The sequence below is a fragment of the Carassius carassius genome, chromosome 2 (assembly GCF_963082965.1).
Source record: "Carassius carassius chromosome 2, fCarCar2.1, whole genome shotgun sequence".
In the NCBI taxonomy this organism is placed as follows: Eukaryota; Metazoa; Chordata; class Actinopteri; order Cypriniformes; family Cyprinidae; genus Carassius; species Carassius carassius.
This window is the reverse complement of record NC_081756.1, coordinates 36,039,925-36,062,415: the sequence shown is the minus strand read 5'-3', so window position 1 is coordinate 36,062,415 and position 22,491 is coordinate 36,039,925. Positions and strand designations below refer to the sequence as shown.

At 43.3% G+C, this 22,491-nt stretch overlaps 1 protein-coding gene across 1 annotated transcript; it reads left to right on the top strand.

The window, feature by feature from the left end:
- Positions 1-414: 414 nt before the first annotated feature.
- Positions 415-12,544, top strand: LOC132097985 (leucine-rich repeat and fibronectin type-III domain-containing protein 4-like). Its single transcript, XM_059504048.1, has 2 exons — positions 415-2,236; positions 11,320-12,544. Exons 1-2 carry the CDS (start codon positions 459-461, stop codon positions 12,542-12,544), a joined length of 3,003 nt encoding a protein of 1,000 aa, XP_059360031.1. The 5' UTR covers positions 415-458.
- Positions 12,545-22,491: the final 9,947 nt, after the last annotated feature.

The following is a 22,491-nucleotide window of genomic DNA, read 5'->3' as shown; positions in this document are numbered from 1 at the left end:
CATATGAGTTTATCTGTTAAATCAGGTACACTGCACAAAGTAGCAAAGTTTGCATTTGTACAGCTTTCACATTATTAAGAATAAAGCATTCTTAAACACATCTTGTCCATCAGTGCTGAGTAAAATGACTAGTGCTTTTGTGACTCTCACTTCTCTTGAAGTTACGCAAGAAGCTCTTCATCAAAAGAAAATTGCCACACACTAAGGTGGGAGTGTGAATTTACAAGCTTTAACTTCTAAAATTTACTAAAATAATTGTTATATGGCCTTTCCATGCTCTTTAGAGGTTTCCATCAATAGTGTTAGACAGTGTGGTTATAGTCTTTAATGCTGTAATTTTACATGCAGAAATGCACAGGGTGCCTAAGCATAGGAATTCATATGGAGAGCAACTGTATGAGCTCATTCAGAGTTAAAGAAACCACACACATCAGCACTACAAAGTTGACACTTGAAACATGATAACTGATGTCTTTCTCTTTCTGCTTTTTCTAGGTCTGTGGATCACTCCACTATCTACCATGCCGGACTCCCCACCACTTCAGCCATTCAGAAAACCACATCTGTCCCACATTTTATACCATCCTCACAGGAACACACACTCACCCTCATTGCCCTCTCATCCATCCATCTATTTGAACCAAAATATCCTCAAACCCTCTGAAGCATTTTGTCAACCTCCGCTGTGGTCAAAGTTCACCAGCAAAAACTCACTCCCAGACACAACCTCACCGACACTGCCACTGCAGTTACTGGCACTGGTCACTTTTGCCTGCTTGCTGCCTGCTCTTTTCAGTCAGATTCCAGGAGCTGTAGCTGGCGAGACGTGGGGTGTAGTCTCAGCGTGCCCCTTCCATTGTGTCTGCAGGAATCTCTCCGAATCTCTAAGCACACTTTGTGCCGATAAAGGTCTTCTTTTTGTCCCACCAAACATTGACCGCCGAACTGTTGAGCTTCGCCTTGCTGATAACTTCATTCGAGAAGTGGGAGGAGCTGACTTTGCCAACATGACGGGACTGGTGGATTTGACAATATCCCGGAATACCATCAGTCACATCTGGCCACTGGCATTTGCAGATCTGGAAACTCTTCGTTCGTTGCACTTAGATGGCAACCGACTCTCAGAGCTGGGCCCACGAGACTTAGTAGGCATGATAAACCTGCAGCATCTAATTCTCAACAACAACCAGCTCATCAATATCTCCTCTGAGGCCTTCGGTGACTTTTTATTCACTCTAGAGGTCTTGGACTTATCTTATAACAATCTGTGCAAGGCTCCCTGGAATGCCATTCAGAGTATGGCCAGTCTGCATACTTTGAACCTAGACCACAATCTCATTGACCAGATTGCTGAGGGGTCTTTTAGTGAGCTCTACAAATTAGCTCGATTAGACATGACCTCCAATCGGCTACAGACTTTACCACCCGATCCATTGTTCGCTCGCTCCCAGACAGGGGTTATCAGTCCTACACCCTACAATGCCGTAATAAACTTAAATTTTGGGGGTAACCCATTACACTGCAACTGTGAACTGCTTTGGTTGAGGAGGCTGATCCGCAGTGATGATATGGAAACATGTGCTACACCCCTTCATTTGGCAGGACGTTACTTCTGGTCTATCCCTGAGGAGGAATTTGCCTGTGAGCCTCCGCTAATTACCCGACATACACACAAACTCTGGGTTTTGGAGGGTCAAAGGGCAACACTCAAATGTCGTGCTTTTGGTGATCCAGAGCCAGTGGTGCACTGGGTCTCACCAGATGACCGCATTATTGGCAATTCCAGTCGTACCACATCTTTCCGAAATGGCACTCTTGAGCTACATGTGACTATTGCTCGTGATGATGGGACATACACTTGTATTGCTATCAATGCTGCAGGTGAGGCCACCTCACTTGTTGACCTGAAGGTTATCCCCCTCCCTCATCGTGGAAATGGAACGATATTGTTAGCTCGTGACCCAGGATTATCAGACATCACCAGAGGGAAGACTTCCAGTGGGCAAAGTTCTTGTCTGGACACTACCAGTGACCCCCAGGAGGGACCGGTGGAGGGTCAGGCAGAGAGTGAGGATGTGGTTAGCAAAGGGATTGAGGAGCAGATGGTGGGAGTACAAGGAGTGACCTCCACCTCAGCACAAGTGCGATGGGATAAGGGTCAACTGATGGGAGCCAGCCTGGTGTGTATGTATCAAATACAGTATAACTGCACTGCTGATGAGACACTAATTTACAGGTGAGTAAGAGTGTAAACACTGAAACCATAACATCAGCTTTCAGGGTTAGTGTCAACTTCACATGATGTATTTACAAGGTGATTTCAGTTGAAGTATTAAAACAAATGGAATATACATTCTGTATAAGTGATTTTTGTGCATAATTTAAAAATGAATTGAGAATGCCTTTTAAATTCTCATTTAATTTGTGACTTTGAATTAAAGATGTTTTTTTTTTAGTTTAAGGAAGTATAATTTTAATAAATCAAAACCCATATAACAACAAAATGACAAAATGATAGATAACCAGATACTAAATTGCTCTAATTCAAAGTCATGTGCAGTGTGTCAATTTTATTTAAAATGTACACTGTACTGAAAGAAAGCCTTTTTTGCAGTTTTGCAGCAAAAAAAAAAAAAAACTAAATATAATTTTCTAATGTTTTTTTAAGGATTTTATAATGTTATATTATATATTTATTTTTTGTTTTATTTCGTTATTTGATCTCCGTTTACAAAACAAAATAAAATTCCAGTCAGTTTGCTAACTGTCCCTTGGTCCCACCCTGGCGGTAGTTTTGCAGCAACTGACATGCAGTTAATGCCCTGGCCCTGCTGCGGTGGTACACGCGGTGGTAATAGGCATTTTGGTTGGCCAGCTACTGTATATATACAGTTCATCCGAGAAAAAATAAATAAAAAATAAAAATTCTGTCATTAATTACTCACCCTCATGTTGTTACAAACCCGTAAGACATTCATTTATCTTTGTAACACAGATTAAGGTATTTTTGATGAAATCTGAGAGCTTTCTGACCCTGCATAGACAACAATGCAACTACCACGTTCAAGGCCCAGAAGGTAGTTAGGACATTGTAAATGTGCATCAAAGACTGATACGGAAGAGAAGAAAATGTTTACCGTATTTTCCACACTATAAGGCACACTTAAAAGCCTTTAATTTTCTCAAAAATCGACTTATAATTCGGAGCGCCTTATATATGGATCAAGGCGCTCTGTCAAAATGTTTACATTCCCTTTAGCACAGCTCCATCTAGTGGATGCATAACACAAACCCAGTCAAACGTTTGACTGCAGTGTCTTCTATTCCAGTGGTTCTCAACCTTTTTTTCCCACCGGGCCGTATTATGGTCCAAGTGCAAGTCTCGCGGGCCCCACGCATATAATTTACATATTAGGTCACCAATACAAACCAACCTGATTTATAATATTATAGCCTAAATATTATTATATCTAATCGATTCGATTCATTGAAATAAATAAATAATTCTACTCCCCATAAATAAAACACCTGATGCTGTCGCGAGCTGAACAATTTTGTGAAATTCGGCTCGATGTAGTAACAGCACAATGAAGTTGCAATTGTAAAGCCTATTTTATACTTTCCGCATGAGCAATCCGGACACGGACTTCTTCCATTTATACTTCCGAAAGCGCACGCTGATGGTCCGCTCTGCAACAAACATGTGAACAAACAATTTCCCAGAATTATTGCACATCGCTGTCTTTATATTCTTTATTGACGGATTGCACAGGTTCGATTGGCAATGGGCTTCATCACACTGCCTGAACATGTGCAATTGTGCTTTTGAAGCCTACTGACCACGCGCACCTGTCCGCGCGGTCGTCTGCTCAGAGCCTTGGCACACACTCACACTCTTTTTACGTCACCCCTACCTAGCGGTCCATAGCGGACTCGCAGACGCAGAAAGTAAAGAGGCTTTAAGATGCAGTCTGTAAGACGGGCACGGGAGCATGACCAGACATTGCAGAAAATGTGTGTTCACAAATGTAGCCTATGTCGATCCAAATATGGAAAGCACTTTGAATTTAATAATATGAGGTTCTCTCCAGAGATGTTTTGCCACATTTCTTCAATTAAGGATGATTGCTGCATAGTATATGGTGTTTCCATTTGCTTGCACTTCTTTAAGTGAGTTGCGGGGTAAACCGAAAATCCTCCTTCACTACATACTGCGACTATTCTTTTTTGTATGTGTTCATTCGCTGGCATTCTCCACATTTATTTTTTTCTCCGTTAAAAAGAAATTTGTCATTTCTGATGCTCAATTTTACCGAACTAATAGCTGTTGATGACTATTTTAATTTAATTCTGCCAAAGTGCGCACTTGTATGTGTTTTGTAATGTTATGTAATTCTGCTCATGTCTGAAAATAATTTATGAAAAACAAAGTAATTTCACATAAAAACATTAGGTTATAGCTTATATTTCTTTAGTACCCTACTTTTTTTAAAATTAATGTACAAAATAAAATTAATTGTAAAAGTGAACCATTTTTCTGGAAGTTAACCATATTAACATATGTTGACTATATCTGGATTTTAAGAATACTTCACTGAAAGTGACATTAAAGCGATGGATTGGAACTTTAATAGGGCTCAAACAACAAGCTTTTAAATATGACCTACTGTCATATTACAGGCTAATTGTTCAGAAATCCACTTGTGTGCATTCTGAGTCAGCTTATATAACCATTTAATATGACATTTAACAGCACTGCCATAATAAATATGCCATGCTCTGATTCTTGTCAGCATGAATCGTGATAATAATGAGCTCCATGCTGAATCTGAGGCAAAGGCAGTCCTACTGCTTTCGCATGTTATCAGTGTCTTTGGCTCTAGCAGCAGCTTCAGCCTAGTCATTGTCAGACATTTCATTTCAATACAGCATGTTCAACACATCTTGCACTTCTCCGAGACATTGTCTAAGGCAAGTGACATACACCCTCTTGCTGTCTGTCCTTAATTAAGGGGCCAAGAGGGAGTGAACGTGTATATGGTGTGGGAGAATTACAAGCTTCTTGATACTGAATCTGACAGGGGGCTGGTAAGGAGAGAGAGAGAGAGAGAGTCAGAAAGAGGGAATGGGAAATAAAGAAGAGGGGTGGGACAGAGATAAAGATAGAGTGTCTTGGTGTCTATAGCTTTTTTAAAGAATAAGAAACAGCAGAAAAGAAGTTTCATTGGATACACAGAGGATATGCAAAAAGAAAGGTAAATCCTGTAGAGATATGCAAGGGAGACAAAGAATGACATTAACTGGATGAGAATGGAAGAAAAGAGTGTGACAAGTAAAAGGCAGGGTTGAGTTTAGAGAATAAAAGCAGTCTGTTTATGAATATTAAGTTTGTGGAGACACAAGATGAAAGTCTTTTCTGTTTCCTTCCCTTTCATTCAGGCTAAATCTCTCTCTCTCTCTCTCTCTCTCTCTCTCTCTCTCTCTCTCTCTCTCTCTCTCTCTCTCTCTTATTAATCTAATAATTGCCTGTTTCTGTGTCACCAGTTTCACAAAACATTTCCCTGTCAGATTTAACTGCAGAATGGATGTGTATGAGTGAGTATGTGTTAATGTACAAACCCAATTCAAAAAAAGTTGGGACACTGTACAAATTGTGAATAAAAACAGAATGCAATGATGTGGAAGTTTCAAATTTCAATATTTTATTCAGAATAAAACATAGATGACATATCAAATGTTTACACTGAGAAAATGTATAATTTTAAGGCTTCTGAACTGAGCGCTGATAACAACTTGGGTTGTCCATGTCCTCTTTAGTCCGGATGGCATGGTGTCCCAGTTTTCCAAAAAGATAATCAAATTTTGATTCGTCTGACCACAGAACAGTTTTCCACTTTGCAACAGTCCATTTTAAATGAGCCTTGGCCCAGTGAAAACGCCTGCACTTCTTGATCATGTTTAGGAATGGCTTCTTTTTTGACCTATAGAGTTTTAGCCGGCAACGGCGAATGGCACAGTGGATTTTTACCGACAATGTTTTCTGGAAGTATTTCTGAGCCCATGTTGTGATTTCCATTACAGTAGCATTCCTGTATGTGATGCAGTGCCGTCTAAGGGCCCGAAGATCACGGGCATCCAGTATGGTTTTCCGGCCTTGACCCTTACGCACAGAGATGGTTCAAGATTCTCTGAATCTTTGGATGATATTATGCACTGTAGATGATGATAACTAAAAAAGTTAATTATCCGTGAAAACCTTGACATCATGAGATCATGAGAGATGTACTGCCCTACAAAGCAAAAAGGCAGTAACTACGCAGAGTGCAGAACTGAGAAAAATGACTTAAATGTTATCCTGTCATCCAGCCTAAGTAGTTGTAGGTAGATTATTGAACATGTTGCTTTTATGTCACTTTATATTAGCTTATTCTTTGTACATATCAATCCTCATATTTAATTTGATATTTTACCCCTATTTTGCAGTTACTGTATTATTGCTTTGTATTACTTACCAAAAACGTGACACCATACCAAGGAAAAAGGCAGTAACTACAGATTCTCCAAAAACTATTTCGCCACAACTTGGGCTATGGGTGTCTTAGATACACTGTATTTGAAATAATTGGAACCATTTGTTTTCCTGAACATGGATATACCAAACCCAAACTAATTTAACCATTTTAGGTCAATATTTTCCACCTGGAAGCTGTTCTGGTGCTGTAACGGCTGCTTAAAGTCTCACATTGCTAAGCTGTATCAAGGTCCTAATGGGCACCACTTATTTTGAATAGAACCACATTATTATTTGTGAGTATTAGATTAATGTGTGTCTGGGGGTGTTTCTGTATCTGTAATGTAGTATCTGCTATACCTACAAATCACATTAATGTTTAAGCACTCCAAAACAACTTTTCTTTGGAGCAATATAGGCAAGTTAAACTCCAATTCAACAGAGCAAAACAAAATAATTGTGTCTAAGTGTTTCTAAGGCTTTTTAAACTCTTAGGATGATAAATAAGATAAACAAGTTGATTTTATACGGTGCAGTATCTGTTTCAGTAGGTTTATAAACACAAAGTACTGAATGAAATGAATACATGGGACAGATATTTCAAATTAGTAAAAATACATTTAATAATAGATTGTATATAGATTACAGATTATATACATATATATATATATTATATTTATAAAAGCATGGTAATAATAATATAAATCAAATTAATTGGTGAACATGAACACCATATTTCATATGGTTATTACTCCTCATCCTCCACAACATTGGTGGCATGAGAGGACAAAGATTACAGATTATGTCTCTCTTCTTGACCTCCTCAACCCCTCTATTCTGTCGTCGCAAAAGAGTGGGCACCTTCAGCGAGAATTTTTTCATTAGGAAGTCCAATTCCATAAATTCATTCTCCATATGGGATAGTTTGTAAAAGAGGCTCTTGGAGCCATGCCACACCTGTATCTCCGCCATCTCCCTGAGCTTTGTTGCTTGCGCTTTCTTGACCTTGATGGTGGAGTGGCCATCCCTCCAATCTAGCACATTGGCATTCTCCAATTTGACAACATCCACCTTCCTGGAGTTGGAGCTTGCCACAACACTCACAAAGTCCTCGAAGTCGTACACCACACCACCTGGACAGCTCCTCATTTGCTGCTCGACACCATGGTGGAAACTGTCTGCAGTCATGAACGTGTGTCCCCTCTCAAAAAACTTTAGTGTGATGTCCTCCTGTGAAATGGTGTCACTGTTCACAAGAGTGATGAGTGAGGATAGAAGGCACCAGTTCTTATGCTGTGCACTGCAGTTGTCCACCCAGAATATGCTGTGGCGTACATCCCGGTCCTTCTCCAATGCAGTTGTGTATGCTGATGTAATTTCCGCTGCACTTCCCTTGCCCAGCCATTCCCTCGTGCCACAATACAGAGATGATGTTTTATTTGTTTGTTTTTTTCCCCACTGAGGCAAATGTTTCGTGGTATGCCATGATGCGACGAGTAAATACTGCTGACTTGACTCCTGGCATGTGTGGCAGCATTATCACCTTCTGGAGGTCCACGCTCCGAAATGATGTCATGTCCGGCCAGTCCCTCTCTGCATCTGCCTGGTAGCTTTGGCGGCTCTCTAGGACAGACTGCTTATGTTTGTTCCACCTTAGGCACTCTGGGCAATCTGAGCTTTCAGTCTCCCCTGTGTGGCAGTTCGCATGTTCAGCATGTTCCAAACAGTCCTCACATTGCTCCTCCCCAAGTTTGGCAAAGCTGATTTTTTTGTCTTTTACAATCTTCCTGTATGCTTCATAGGAGCAGGTGTTTCCTTAATCCAGGTAGTCTGAATGCATCATCTTTATAGTGATGTCACTTGGCTGGTACCGTCGATTTGGGGCATGCTCCCATCTGTAATGGCTCACACAAGGATGGAAGGACTCAATGTGGTCATCAAGGGTCTTCACATCCATCTTGTTGACTGCAGCCTGCCTTCCTCTCTGGTCCTTGGGTGGAACCAGTGGCCTGGTGTTTGACTTCCCCATCATGGAAATGACCAGACTGTCATTTTTAGGGTGATAGCCCAATGATGACAGGAAAAACATTTTGCAGACCTGTCTTGGCTCTCCTTTCTGGTTTTGCAGCCGGTAGATGAATGAGCAGCCACAGCGACTTTCTGGGCCGGTTGTTGTTCATTTGGTTGGCATTGAGGTAACTGAGTAAAACATCCATGATCGTCTTTCTGTGTAGGTCATCTCCCAGTATTGACTCCATATCTCCCTCCATCTTTCCTATGAAATATGGTCTGTACACCTTCTTCGACATTTGGCACCACATGGCTCTCTCATTGGTGGTCCTAAGGTCGTAAGATTATTTTAATGTTTTTGAGAGAAGTCTCATCATCTTTTTTTTCAGAATTCTTTGATGAACACATTTTAAAACAGCAGCATTTAATTGAAATATAAGTATTTTGTAGCATTGTCTTTACTTTCACTTTTGACCAATTTATTGTTTCCTTCATGAATAAAAGCATTAATTTCTTATGAGAAACTGCCAGAGAAACTGCTGGTGTCCGTCTATCACCACTCCATCGAGAGCGTGCTGACAAACTGCATCTCTGTGTGGTATGCCAGCTGCTCAGCAGCGGACAGGAGAGCTCTTCAGAGAATCATCAGCACAGCCCAGAAGATCATCGGCTGCCTGCTGCCCTCTCTGGAGGTGTTATTCAGCTCTCGCTGCCTCAGTAGAGCAGCCAACATACTTAAAGACCCATCCCACCCTGGACATCAGCTGTTTGACTGGCTGCCCTCTGGTAGACGTATCAGGTCCATCCCATCATGGACAAACAGACTCAAAAACAGCTTCTACCCCAGAGCCATTCGTGAACTGAACACTGGCAGACAATCTACATAGACTCTCTGTCTTTTTTGATCACAATACCACTGAACATTGCATAGAGGCAAATAGTATCTTCAACTGTTCCTCGTTGGTTTACATTTCAAATGTACTTCTGCACTACTGTTTTTACATTTCAACTGCACTATTTTATCTGGATTCTTGCACTACTGATTTACATTTGCACTTCATTAACTGTACATAAGGTCCCCGCAACCCAAACCTCTTCAGCTATGCCATTGTATCATATTGTATCTTTTTATCACATTGTCCTATTGTTGTATATATTTATTTTTATTAGATCCTGCACCTTTTGCATTAATACTGTTCCAATACTTTTGATGTTATGTGTGAATAACAGAGAGGATTGCTAATTAATGTTGTTGTACTCTGTGCAATGACAATAGAAGGAATCTAACAGTATTAAGGTGAAAAAGTGATGTGACGTAAAATTAATGCACCAATGCTATCATTATTTCTCTGCCATTCACACTTAGAGCACTTACTCACCTGGATAAAAAATGGAATCCACCAACAGACATTCTATATCTAGTTCTCCTACAGGGTTTCCATGGTAATGCCTGTTTTGGCTTTATGTCCTGTTGTTTACCTACTAGTGCATGGTCAGTTACTTCTAAAATATGCCAGCTCCAGTATACTGCCTTGGATACAGCTAAACAAGACATTGTTTCATGTTTATTTTAAGAGTATATCTCTTTCCGTGCCTGGAAACAACACAAAAAGGGCATGCAGAGCTACACAGAGTTTGGAAATACAAAGCTAAAAGAGGGCAGACAGAATGACCTTGAGCTATAACTCATAATTTACAGCACTGTCGGGCTTAATAAATTCCGACCCCAATGACAGAGCAGTTCAGGCAGACAGAGTGTGTTTGTGTGTGTTTGACAGAGAGAGAAAGAGAGGGAGAGAGTCTTTTTTTAACCTTATTGATTTAATAAACAAATTACACTTGTGCATTCATATTGGAAAACACATTTTCATGGAAAACAACTCAAATGTTCAATGGAAAACTTCAAATACTTCTATCATATATCCCAGTTTAATGTGCAGAGAGAGATTATGCCAAATAAAGTGTATAGCGTTAGTTCTGGCAGGTCACGTGAGTCAAGCTTGCATCGGTTGACTCTCATCTGATCCACATCTGCCTATAGGAATATGATGCCTAACATGGCATTCCTATATAAGGTCTATTAAGGATTATTCAGCAGCTTTATCACTTGCTCAGGAGCAAATTACCCTCCTCCATCCCCAACTCCTCCTTTTGCCACAGTCAGAACTTGGCCTTTTTGATTTTACTCATTGAATTAGATTCCTATTTATCTTGAATAATGCTGTTACACTTAAACTTACACTTTGATAAAATTTTTTGGTGCACTCAAAAGATCTTGCTATCAACCAAGGGAGTCAGATTGAGGTATCTCTACCACTTTTATCAAACACATGGGGGTATGTTTGGGAAACCTGTTTAAAAATTACTTTTATTTTATAATTATATATATATATATATATATATATATATATATATATATATATATATAGAGCCACAAGTCTTCCACATAATGTTTGTATAATTTCAACATTCATATATACAGTACGTCACATTTATAAGCCAGTAATGGATGTATCATGTGTGTAAAAACAAAAACAATTTTAGAAGTATTGTATGGGAAGACCTTAATTTGGATGTTGGTGTGCCAGAACAGCACATTAAATTTCCATTACATTAGTGCAGTATTTTGTTTTTGCTACGAAAAAGGGAATAAAGGAACATGAGTCTAATCAAAATGCTGTTTCATTTTAATGGAATGGGGAGATTGCTACAGGTTACTAACCATCCGCTCTCTCACCTCTCTCTCTCTCTCTCTTTCTCTCTGTCTGTCTGTCTGTCCCCTTCCCCTCCACTTTTAGGATTCTGCCCCCCACAAGTGACAGCTTTCTACTGAAAAACCTGGTCTCTGACTCAGACTACAATTTGTGCGTGCTAGTCATTTTTGATGACACAGTCACTTCCATGGCCGCCACAAAGGTCCTTGGTTGCACCCAGTTTAGCACCAAGGACAATTACCCAGACTGCCGTTCACTTCAAGTCCACTTTCTTGGCAGGACTCTAACAATTCTGGTTGGTGGAGTTGTTGTAGTAGCGCTGTTGGTATTTACAGTGGCACTGATGGTACGCCACCGTGTGTGCAGTAACCATGACAATCAACATGAAATTGGTGAGGAGGTGGGTTGCTCAGGAACAGACTCCCCACCTTTTCCTGCCAAGGGAGCTGATGTCTTTTCTCACAGTAATGAAAATGGGAATGTGATGATGGTGGTGCTGCCCAATGGGCTTATTCAAAAACGAAAAGTGGCAGAGAGAGGGTTGGGGTCACCGCCTAAACCAACTTCCAAAGTAAAACCAAAAACCTTCCCAAAGCCCAAGGTGAATTTGGAACAGTTCAGAGCAGGACTAGAAGTCGACATGGGGTCTGTCAGGCCTCTTCCTCCATACATGCTGGAGAAAGAGCAAATGTCTTTGTACTATACCCCTAGTAATCATTCCCCCTCCACACATACACGGCCATCACATCAGTTAGGAGTGAAACTGCTCAAACTGCGCCCTACAAATATGGACACAAATAAACGGTCCAGTTTAAGCTTGGCTCCTCCCCCTACATACAGTCATGACAGGAGGTTCAGCACAGGAGGTGGCATTGTAGTCAGTCGGGGAAGACCAGAGAGTCAGTGGAATTCCTCACTGGCCTATCAGAGCCCTGTGTTGTCCCGTGAGAGTACTCCTCACAGCGCCCTGCGCTACAAGAGAAGCTCATCGTTCGATATGGGTGAAATTGCCACAACAGCCTGCTATAGTTATGCCAAGAGACTTAGCATAATCTGGACCAAACGGAGCCAGTCGTTACATGGCATGCTTGTCCAGTGCACTTCAGCAAGAAGCACCGCAACAACCAGCAGTGGCAGCGAAGATTTCCACATGCAGCATGCACGCGGGCACATCCGTGCCTACAATGCCACCAGTTCAAATTCTAACCCTCCAAAAGTGGAGGCTAATACAAATTCAAAGAACCAGTGGCTGAAGGATGAAGAAAAGGACAAAGAAAAGGTAGAAGAGCTTGAGGCGAGTGTGGTGTAGGGAAAGAGAAAACAGATGAGACACAAGTAGATATATAAAGAGACAGGCTGTTAGGACCAAAAAAGATGGATACAGAAAGATTAAAAGATAAACTGGTTTAAAAGAAAGCTGAAAATGTGGAAAAGTTACTGTATTAGACTGTAAAAAAAAAAAAAAGAAAGCTGCTTTGGTGGCCTTAAAGGGTTAGTTCACCCAAATAGCTAAATTATGTCACTAATAACTGAAGATGAACACTGAGCCGAGCCAGATAACGAACAATAGACTAAAAGGACTAAAGAACTGGTTGCATCGGTTTTCGGATCACCAGTACTTCTTTCGGACAGTTCGATTCAATAAACTGGTTGAAGCAAACGGTTCACCGGTTCTTTTGTGCTCGATGTAATGGCGATGATTGCCCTTGATTCAAGCCTTCGGTTTACCTGCACTCATAACACTAGCACAGAATCAGTTCAGAATCAATCACCAAAAGAATCAGTTCGGTTCAGACGCTCTGTGTGTCAGTCTGCTTCACGCTGAATCACACATGCGCAGTATCATCAGCTCTTCGGTTCTCGAATCGGACACGTCTGACAGAAACAGTTCTTGACTCGTGAACGAATCAGTCTGTTGTTCGTTATCTGGCTCAGCTCGGTGTTTATCTTCAGTTCTCTCTTCACATCAGTTCAGTCAGTGTACTGTTTGAGTACATGAATTTCTTGAGGATAATGGTTTGTCTGAACTCAGAGGGAGTGTCAGCCACATTAAAAAAAGTTAACAGCTTAAGTCATTCATCAAAATATCTTAAACTGTGTTCAAAAAAGATTAATGGAGGTCTTACGGGTTTGGAACAACATGAGGGTAAGTTATTAATGACATAATTGTGCTATTTGGGTGAACTAACCCTTTAACTGCTGCTCTCTGGTTTGGTAATGGTGATCTGGTGTGCTGGTTTTAGATGGGTTTGGAGTACTTGCCAGTCGGACAGCATGTGACACCAGCAAAACCAGTTGAAGACCAGCTTGATCAGGCTGGTAGACCAGTTAAGCTGTATTAGGAAGGTTTTAGACTGGCTTTTCAGAAGAGAAGTTGTTAAAGATCTCATGAAATATTGATGAATCATTCCAGAAAGCACAAAAAAATGCAGCTTTAGTTTAGGCAGCAGATATAAAAGTCAAGACTTCTGAAAAAAAACATACAAAGATCTGGGATTTTTGTTGAACCACAAGCTATATTTCTTTTGTGAATGTGAACAAAAGAGCACAGCACTAAATACAGGCAGACCCACAGAAACTGTGATTACTAACATGGACCTGATGTTATGGAGAATGTTATGGGGAATGTGATGGGGAATATGACGGTTCATTTTCCTGTGGCCACATGCATTGCAGGGACAAGGCCAGCAAGTAGACGTGCCGACTCATGCACAAGCGATTGGAGGAGATCAAATGATAACTGCAGCAATGGTATTACAGCAAATGTGGAATGCAGAGGAAGCAAACTGCAAGGAAAGTTAAAGTGTACAAATTGAACAATGGTGGCATGATTTGGAACACTTTTAAAACATGAATGAGCATTGACAATTGATATGTGTGTGTATGCGTATATGTGTGTTGGTGAGTGGGTGGATTAATGCACAAAAAAAGAATCAAAAGTAATTTTATGACACCACTGTATCTACTGTATCATGTGACCACCACTATCCAGTACAGGAATGTGGTCTGTGACAATTATGTTGGTGGCAAGAATGCTAGACTATTATAGAAGGAAAGATTTATTATAATAATAAAAAAAAATGTCTTTCTAAAACCACAGAATCAATTAATAAATTCTGTTTTAAAATATATTTTGTTTGGAGAAATTGATGAAAAGGACAAATAATGAGCTGTTTTTCCAGAAACGTTTCTTTTTATTTTTCATGAAATATGCTAGCAGTGAAAAGAAAAGTTAAGTTTTTTGTTGGTGTAAACTCAATGTCAATGTCATTAAGTGTTATTTTTTATTATTATTGTTTTTTTACTGAGTCTAGAAATGAAGGTTAAAATAAGGGAACCACTGACATTGTTACCTTGATTTATATCCTTAAAGGAATATTCAGAGGTAATTACAATCTTAATCAACCACATTCATGGCATTATGTTGATTACCACAAAAATTAAACTCATTAATTTCAGCTTATCAAAAATGTATTTGAAGCACTTACAATGGAAATGAATGGATGCAAACTGTAAATGCTATACTTATTATTGTTATTATATTTATTTAGTTTTGTTTCAGAATGTATGCAATAAATTGATCAAAAGCAGGGCTTGAAAACGGAAAAAAAAAAAATTAAATCGGTTCACTCCGAACAGAATCGATATGTTAACGTTTCTGTTCTGCGTTCCTCTGATATTATTTCCGTTCCGAAACCGGTTCGGGTGGAAGAAATACTGGTTAATAACGTTATTTTTTTAAAAACAATATTATTTGCCTATAATTTGCCTAATAATAATAAAGTATAGCAAAAAGAAAAGGAAAAAATAGAGATCTAATGCTTAGTCACAGCCAACACAGCATAATCTTTTCTAGATTTTGGCCAAATGTAAGCTTACTTAAAAAAAATATATATCAACACTTTAAAGACAAAGTATTTTAAGATATTTGAAAATTTTTTCTGCATTGTTAAAAGAAAAAAACAACAACAACAACAACAAAAAAAAAACACTTGTATAAGATTGCGTTTTGAGAGTAAAACAAAAAAAAAACATTATAAAAACAGTTATTCGTTTCTGTCTAAAACAAATCCTCTAAAGTTTAGGCTATAGAAATGTTAATCCCAAAACAAATAAATTTAAGCTCAAGCTGATGCCTACTTCTCTCATTCAATCAATCAATAAACTTTTATTCAAGACACATAGGTCCATAGAGACAACAAAGTACAGTATATACATACATATAAAACAATACAAAAACATATAAGGATGATGCAGACAAGGCATCATTAAAACATATACAGGCTTCGGGTCCAATGTTTCCAAAAGCAAGATGTATACCTTGTATCTGTCAGGAGAAAGCAGGCTGGATTCAGGTGCGGGTAAACTCAAGGCTTTATTCACAAAGCGGAGACAGAGAAGAACGAGTCACGCTCCACAGGTTTCACTCGCAGTGACAGGATGAACAGCAGATGAGTCACGTTTCATAGGATTCACTCGTAGTGACAGGATGAACAGCAGATGAGTCACGTTTCATAGGATTCACTCGTAGTGACAGGATGAACAGCAGATGAGTCACGTTTCACAGGATTCACTCATAGTGACAGGATGAACAGATGAAGCTACTAGGAGCTCTGGGCTTGTAAGAACTAGAGCAGAGAAATAAGCCAAACACACTGGAGCCTGAGGACAAGACACGACAGGGTGAGTACAAAGAACTGCTGGATGATCGGAGCTATTGGAACGAATAACAACAGTCTGACAATAGACAGAGAAACACAGGGAATAATAAAGGGGAAAAAATTAGAAGGACATAGAGAACAGGTGGCGAGCAATTATGGTTAACCACGGGGAACAAGGGAGGCGGGGAAAACACAAACAGGCAGACGTGGTGAGCAGTCACCATCCCAACACACACACCCACACCAAAAAGACAGGTGATTAGCCCCGAGACCCGACAGTACCCCCCCTCCCAGGAGCGTCACCTGGCGCTCTAGGAAGGGGCCTACCTCGATGCCGCCGGAAGTCCTCAATCAACGAACGGTCCAGAATGTCCCGGGACGGCACCCAACACCTCTCCTCTGGACCATACCCCTCCCAGTTCAAAAGATACTGAAACCCCCTGCCGCGGCGCCGCTCATCGAGCAAGCTCTTAACCGTATAGGTAGGAGATCCATCCACAAGACGAGGGGGTGGGGGGGTGGGGCGACTGCAAGCAGGATTAAGGGGGGAAGAGAACACAGGCTTCACCCTGGAAACATGAAACACCGGGTGAACCCGACCAAGAGTAGGAGGGAGCTTGAGCCTGATCGCCACCGGACTAACCACCTTGGTGATGCGGAAAGGCCCAATGAATCTGGGTGCCAGCTTACGAGAAGGCGCCCGGAGAGGCAGATCCTTGGTAGAGAGCCAAACCCGTTGACCACACACATAGGTAGGAGGAGAGGACCGGCGACGATCAGCTGCAGCCTTGGTTCTGTCAGAGGCTTGGACCAAAATCCTCCTGACTCTCTCCCAGGTGCGACGGCAGCGCTGGACGAAAGCCAGGGCGGATGGAACCGCTGCGTCGGGTTCCTGTGATGGGAACAGAGGTGGATTATAACCAACAGCACACTCAAAAGGGGACATACCTGACGCGGCCGCAGGAAGGGTGTTATGGGCGTATTCTGCCCAGGAGAGCTGCTGACACCAGGAACTCGGATTGTTGGATGCTAGACAGCGGAGCATTCTTCCTAGATCCTGGTTGGCCCGCTCACACTGCCCATTGGTCTGAGGATGAAAACCAGATGACAGACTAGCAGAGGCCCCAATCTGTCTACAAAATTCCCTCCAGAACCGGGAGACGAACTGGGGACCCCTATCAGAAACCACATCCACCGGTAACCCGTGGAGACGGAAGACGTGATCCACCACCAGTTGGGCGGTCTCCCGGGCGGAGGGTAGCTTGGGCAGGGGAATAAAATGAACCGCTTTGGAAAAGCGATCCACCACCGTGAGAATTACAGTGTTTCCCTTCGACGGAGGAAGCCCAGAGACGAAATCAAGGGCAATGTGTGACCAAGGACGGGAAGGGATAGGGAGAGGATGCAGTAGACCATCAGGAGGGCGATTGACAGGCTTACTTTGGGCACATGTGGGGCAGGCCAACACAAACTGTCTAACATCTGCGGCCATAGTAGGCCACCAAAAACGCTGTCGGATGGCAGACAACGTTCTCCGAATACCTGGATGGCAGACTAACCTGGATGAGTGACCCCACTCAAGGACCTCAGAGCGCAGCGCAGCCGGCACCAGCAACCTGCCCGCCGGACACTCTCCCGGCACCTGCACCCCTCGACCGGCCTCCTCAACTCGCTGCTCGATACCCCACGAAAGAGCCCCGACCACCACCCCCTCAGGAAGGATGGCCTCGGCCGCAAACTCTCCCCCCGGAGCACCGAACAGGCGAGAGAGGGCATCAGGCTTGGTGTTCTTTGATCCCGGCCGGTACGAGAGGGTGAAATTGAATCTGGCAAAGAAGAGCGCCCAGCGGGCCTGACGCGAGCTCAGCCTCTTGGCCGAACGGATGTATTCAAGGTTCTTGTGATCCGTCCAGACCAAGAAGGGCTGCCCTGACCCCTCCAACCAATGACGCCACTCACCCAAGGCCAATCGTACCGCCAGCAGCTCTCTGTTGCCGATGTCATAGTTACGTTCTGCAGGGCTGAGACGACGAGAGAAGAATGCACAAGGATGAACCTTCCCATCATGGAGGGAACGCTGAGATAGAACTGCGCCAACCCCAACGTCAGAAGCATCAACCTCGACAATGAACTGGGCCTCCGGATCTGGAACCATCAGAATAGGTGCAGAGACAAAACGGGACTTTAAAATGTCAAAGGCTACCTGCGCTTCCCGGTTCCACCTGAAAGACACCTTAGTGGAGGTTAAGGCTGTCAGCGGTGCAGCGATCTGACCAAAATTCCGGATGTAACGCCGGTAGAAGTTGGCAAAACCCAGGAAACGCTGCAGAGCCTTCCGGGAGTCAGGGACCGGCCACTGGGCAACAGCTTCAATCTTAGCGGGATCAGGCTTGATCCCCTCCGTAGAAATAATATGGCCAAGGAACGTAACAGACTCAGCGTGGAATTCGCACTTCTCCGCCTTGACAAACAACTGGTTCTCTAGTAACCGCTGGAGAACCCGTCTGACATGCTGGGTGTGTAATTGGAGAGAAGAAGAAAAAATCAAAATATCATCCAAATACACAAAGACAAAATGATTAATCATGTCACCCAACACGCTGTTGACGAGTCCCTGGAAAACGGCTGGAGCATTGGTCAGACCAAACGGAAGAACCAAGTACTCGTAGTGTCCCGAAGGGGTGTTAAATGCCGTCTTCCACCCATCCCCCTCCCGAATGCGCACCAAGTGGTAGGCGTTGCGCAGGTCTAACTTGGTGAAGACCCGAGCTCCCTGTAACAATTCAAAAGCAGAAGACATTAAAGGTAGGGGGTACCTGTTCTTGATAGTAATGTCATTCAAACCTCTGTAATCAATACAAGGGCGCAGGGAGCCGTCCTTCTTCTGAACAAAGAAAAACCCTGCACCAGCGGGAGAGGAGGAATGGCGGATGAGCCCAGCCTGAAGTGATTCACGTATGTACTTGTCCATGGCCTCTCTCTCTGGACCTGAAAGGGAATATAAACGACCCTTAGGCGGAGAAGAGCCCGGGAGGAGATCAATGGCACAGTCGTAGGGGCGATGCGGAGGTAGCGAGGTGGCCCGGGCCCTACTGAAGACCGCCCGAAGATCGTGGTACTCCGCCGGAACACCAGTCAGGTCAGAGGGATCCTCCTGAGGAACACAAGACACAGAGACAGGACAAAAAGCAGCACCCAAACATGACACGTGACAAGACTGACTCCAGGCTAAAACAGAATTATAGACCCAATCAATGTGGGGATTGTGCTTGTGCAACCATGGGTGTCCCAGAACTAAAGGAGCCTTAGGGGAATCAATAATAAACAGTTCAATCCGCTCATGATGACTGCCAGCAATATGGAGGTCTATCTTGGGAGTGACGTGGGTGATGGTGGTAAGGGGACGGCCAGCTAATGACCATGCTGAAACGGGGCTAGCCAAAGGAACAAGCGGGATCTTCCAACGTTGAGCAGAGGCAGCATCAAGGAAGTTCCCCTCAGCCCCTGAGTCCACAAGGGCGAGTCCAGTGTGTGAATGACTCTGGAAGGAGAGTTGGAACGGCAGCTGAGTGCGTGTTGCAGGAGAGCTTGAGCTGAGAACAGTGCCCACCAGGACGCTCCGCCTCACTGGTGGACCCTGGCCCTTTAATGGGCACTGAAGGGCGAAGTGGCCTCCCTTGCCGCAGTATAGACACGCCCCCGACAACAAACGCTCCTGCTTCTGCCGTGGTGTAAGCCGTAGATGACCCAACTGCATGGGCTCCTCCTGCGAGGGCTGTCGGCTGGCTAAACTGGCTGAAGAGAGCTCTAGGTGGCGCCACGGGGCGGGTGTTTGCCGTTGTTTGCGGCGCCGGCTGAGACGACCCTCAATGCGGAGCGCGAGACTAATGAGCCGATCCAATTCCCGCGGGAGTTCTATGGCCGCGAGCTCATCCGAAATGGCGAAATCCAACCCCTCAAGAAAACGAGCGCGCAGCGCGCTCTCATTCCAGCCGCATGCCGCAGCTAAAGTCTGGAACTGGATAGCATAGTCAGTCACGGAGCTCCTCCCCTGAGACAGTCGTGATAACTGGGCCGCCGCCTCGTCACCCTGAGCAGAGCGATCAAACAATTTGGCCATCTCTTGACTGAAAACCGCGAAGGTGGCACAACAGGGAGCCCGCGATCTCCAAACGGCGATACCCCATTCGCGGGCACGGCCCGAGAGGAGTGTAAGGACGTAAGCCACCTTGGTCTCTTCATTAGCGTAACGCCGGGGCTGCAGAGAAAACACCAGCGAGCATTGGGAGAGAAACGCTTGACAGGCGTTAGGATCGCCATCGTAGACCGGTGGATTGTTGGCATGGGGTTCGGACTCGTGTGACATACCGGTGTGAGGAACGGGACCCCGGCTCGTTGCCTCTTGCTGAAGATCGTCCACCCGTGTGAGGAGTTCGGAGACTCGGGCACTGAGAACTTCCACATCCAGTGCGGTGGTGTTGAGCTGAGTGGCATGCTGCCCGATCAACACTCCCTGTTGAGCGAGAGCCGCGCGAAGCGGACCAGATCCCGCTGAATCCATAATATGGTCAGACTGTTCTGTCAGGAGAAAGCAGGCTGGATTCAGGTGCGGGTAAACTCAAGGCTTTATTCACAAAGCGGAGACAGAGAAGAACGAGTCACGCTCCACAGGTTTCACTCGCAGTGACAGGATGAACAGCAGATGAGTCACGTTTCATAGGATTCACTCGTAGTGACAGGATGAACAGCAGATGAGTCACGTTTCATAGGATTCACTCGTAGTGACAGGATGAACAGCAGATGAGTCACGTTTCACAGGATTCACTCGTAGTGACAGGATGAACAGCTGAAGCTACTAGGAGCTCTGGGCTTGTAAGAACTAGAGCAGAGAAATAAGCCAAACACACTGGAGCCTGAGGACAAGACACGACAGGGTGAGTACAAAGAACTGCTGGATGATCGGAGCTATTGGAACGAATAACAACAGTCTGACAATAGACAGAGAAACACAGGGAATAATAAAGGGGAAAAAATTAGAAGGACATAGAGAACAGGTGGCGAGCAATTATGGTTAACCACGGGGAACAAGGGAGGCGGGGAAAACACAAACAGGCAGACGTGGTGAGCAGTCACCATCCCAACACACACACCCACACCAAAAAGACAGGTGATTAGCCCCGAGACCCGACAGTATCACTCTTAGACACATCAGCTATGGACGCAATAATCATATTCTTAGACCCTGTTAGTCTGCACATGAATCTATACATAAGATTTCTTAAAACAGCATTAAACGTGGGCACATTATTAGACACAAACATTTCACTGGCACTACACCACCTAGGAATTTTAAGCACAATTCTCAGTGCATCATTATAAGCCACTTGAAGTTTTTTAATTTTCGACAGACTAAAATTACACCACAGGTGGGCAGTATACAATGGAGTGCAGTAGGTTTTGAAAAGTGAGATTTTAACATCAGGTGTACACATGTGGAATTTACGTGCCAGCATGTTTGCCTGCCCATACAGTTTTCCACACTGACGCTGCACATCATCATCATCATCATCATCATCATCATCATCATCATCATCACAGAGGTCATCTCTTATCACATGTCCCAAATATTTAATTTTCTTTACAACCTCTAGTGGTTCACCTGCCAAAGAGAAAGAAGGATAGAGACCCTTCATATCCTCCTTGGTTCTGGCAATCAGTACCACACTCTTCATTGTGTTAAATTTTATATCAAACATTTGCCCATATTGAGAGCATATTCTAAGAAGTTGCTGCAGGCCAGCACTGGAGGGAGACAGTACCACCAAATCATCAGCATAAAGCATATGATTAATGAGACTATCCCCCACCAGGCAGCCAGTTCTACGTACATCCCTTTAGCTCCCTAGATAAATGATCCATGTACAGATAGAATAGAGTTCCGCCCTGCCGCACTCCATTGGAGACATAGAAGGGCGTTGACAAACTCATCCCCCACCTGACTTGCATAGTTTGGTGAGAGTACCAGAACTGCAGTATCCTAATTAGGTAAGAGGGGACACCACGGTCATGTAGTTTACCAAACAGTTTCCCATGATTGATACGATCAAAAGCCTTCGATGCATCCAGGAAACACATAAAAACTGTGCTATTGCGTGATCTATACCTATGGACAATTTCTTTAAGTGCATAAATACACAGTTCAGTTCCATGCTTGTTCTTAAAGCCAAACTGATTATCTGTTGATTCTATGTATTCTGCAAGCCTATTCATAAGGATCCCCTCTAGTACCTTGGATAGTACACTTGCAACTGAAATAGGTCTATAGTTATCTATACTCTTTAATTTACCAGTCTTATTTTTTAACTACAGGCAGTGGCGGACTGGGACAGTAAATCAGGCCAGGAATTTGACTCCACCCCAGGCCACCTCTGTTGCTGCAGTCACCACCACCCAATTCATGTGTCCACCAGACTGCTAAACTCTTTGGCTCTTTCAGTTGTTTGAATTGGGTTATACTTAAAAAATAAATCAAAATCCTTAGACTGTGGACGGGAAAAAAAATCAAATGAAGTATCAAGAAGTATCAAGGCATTCA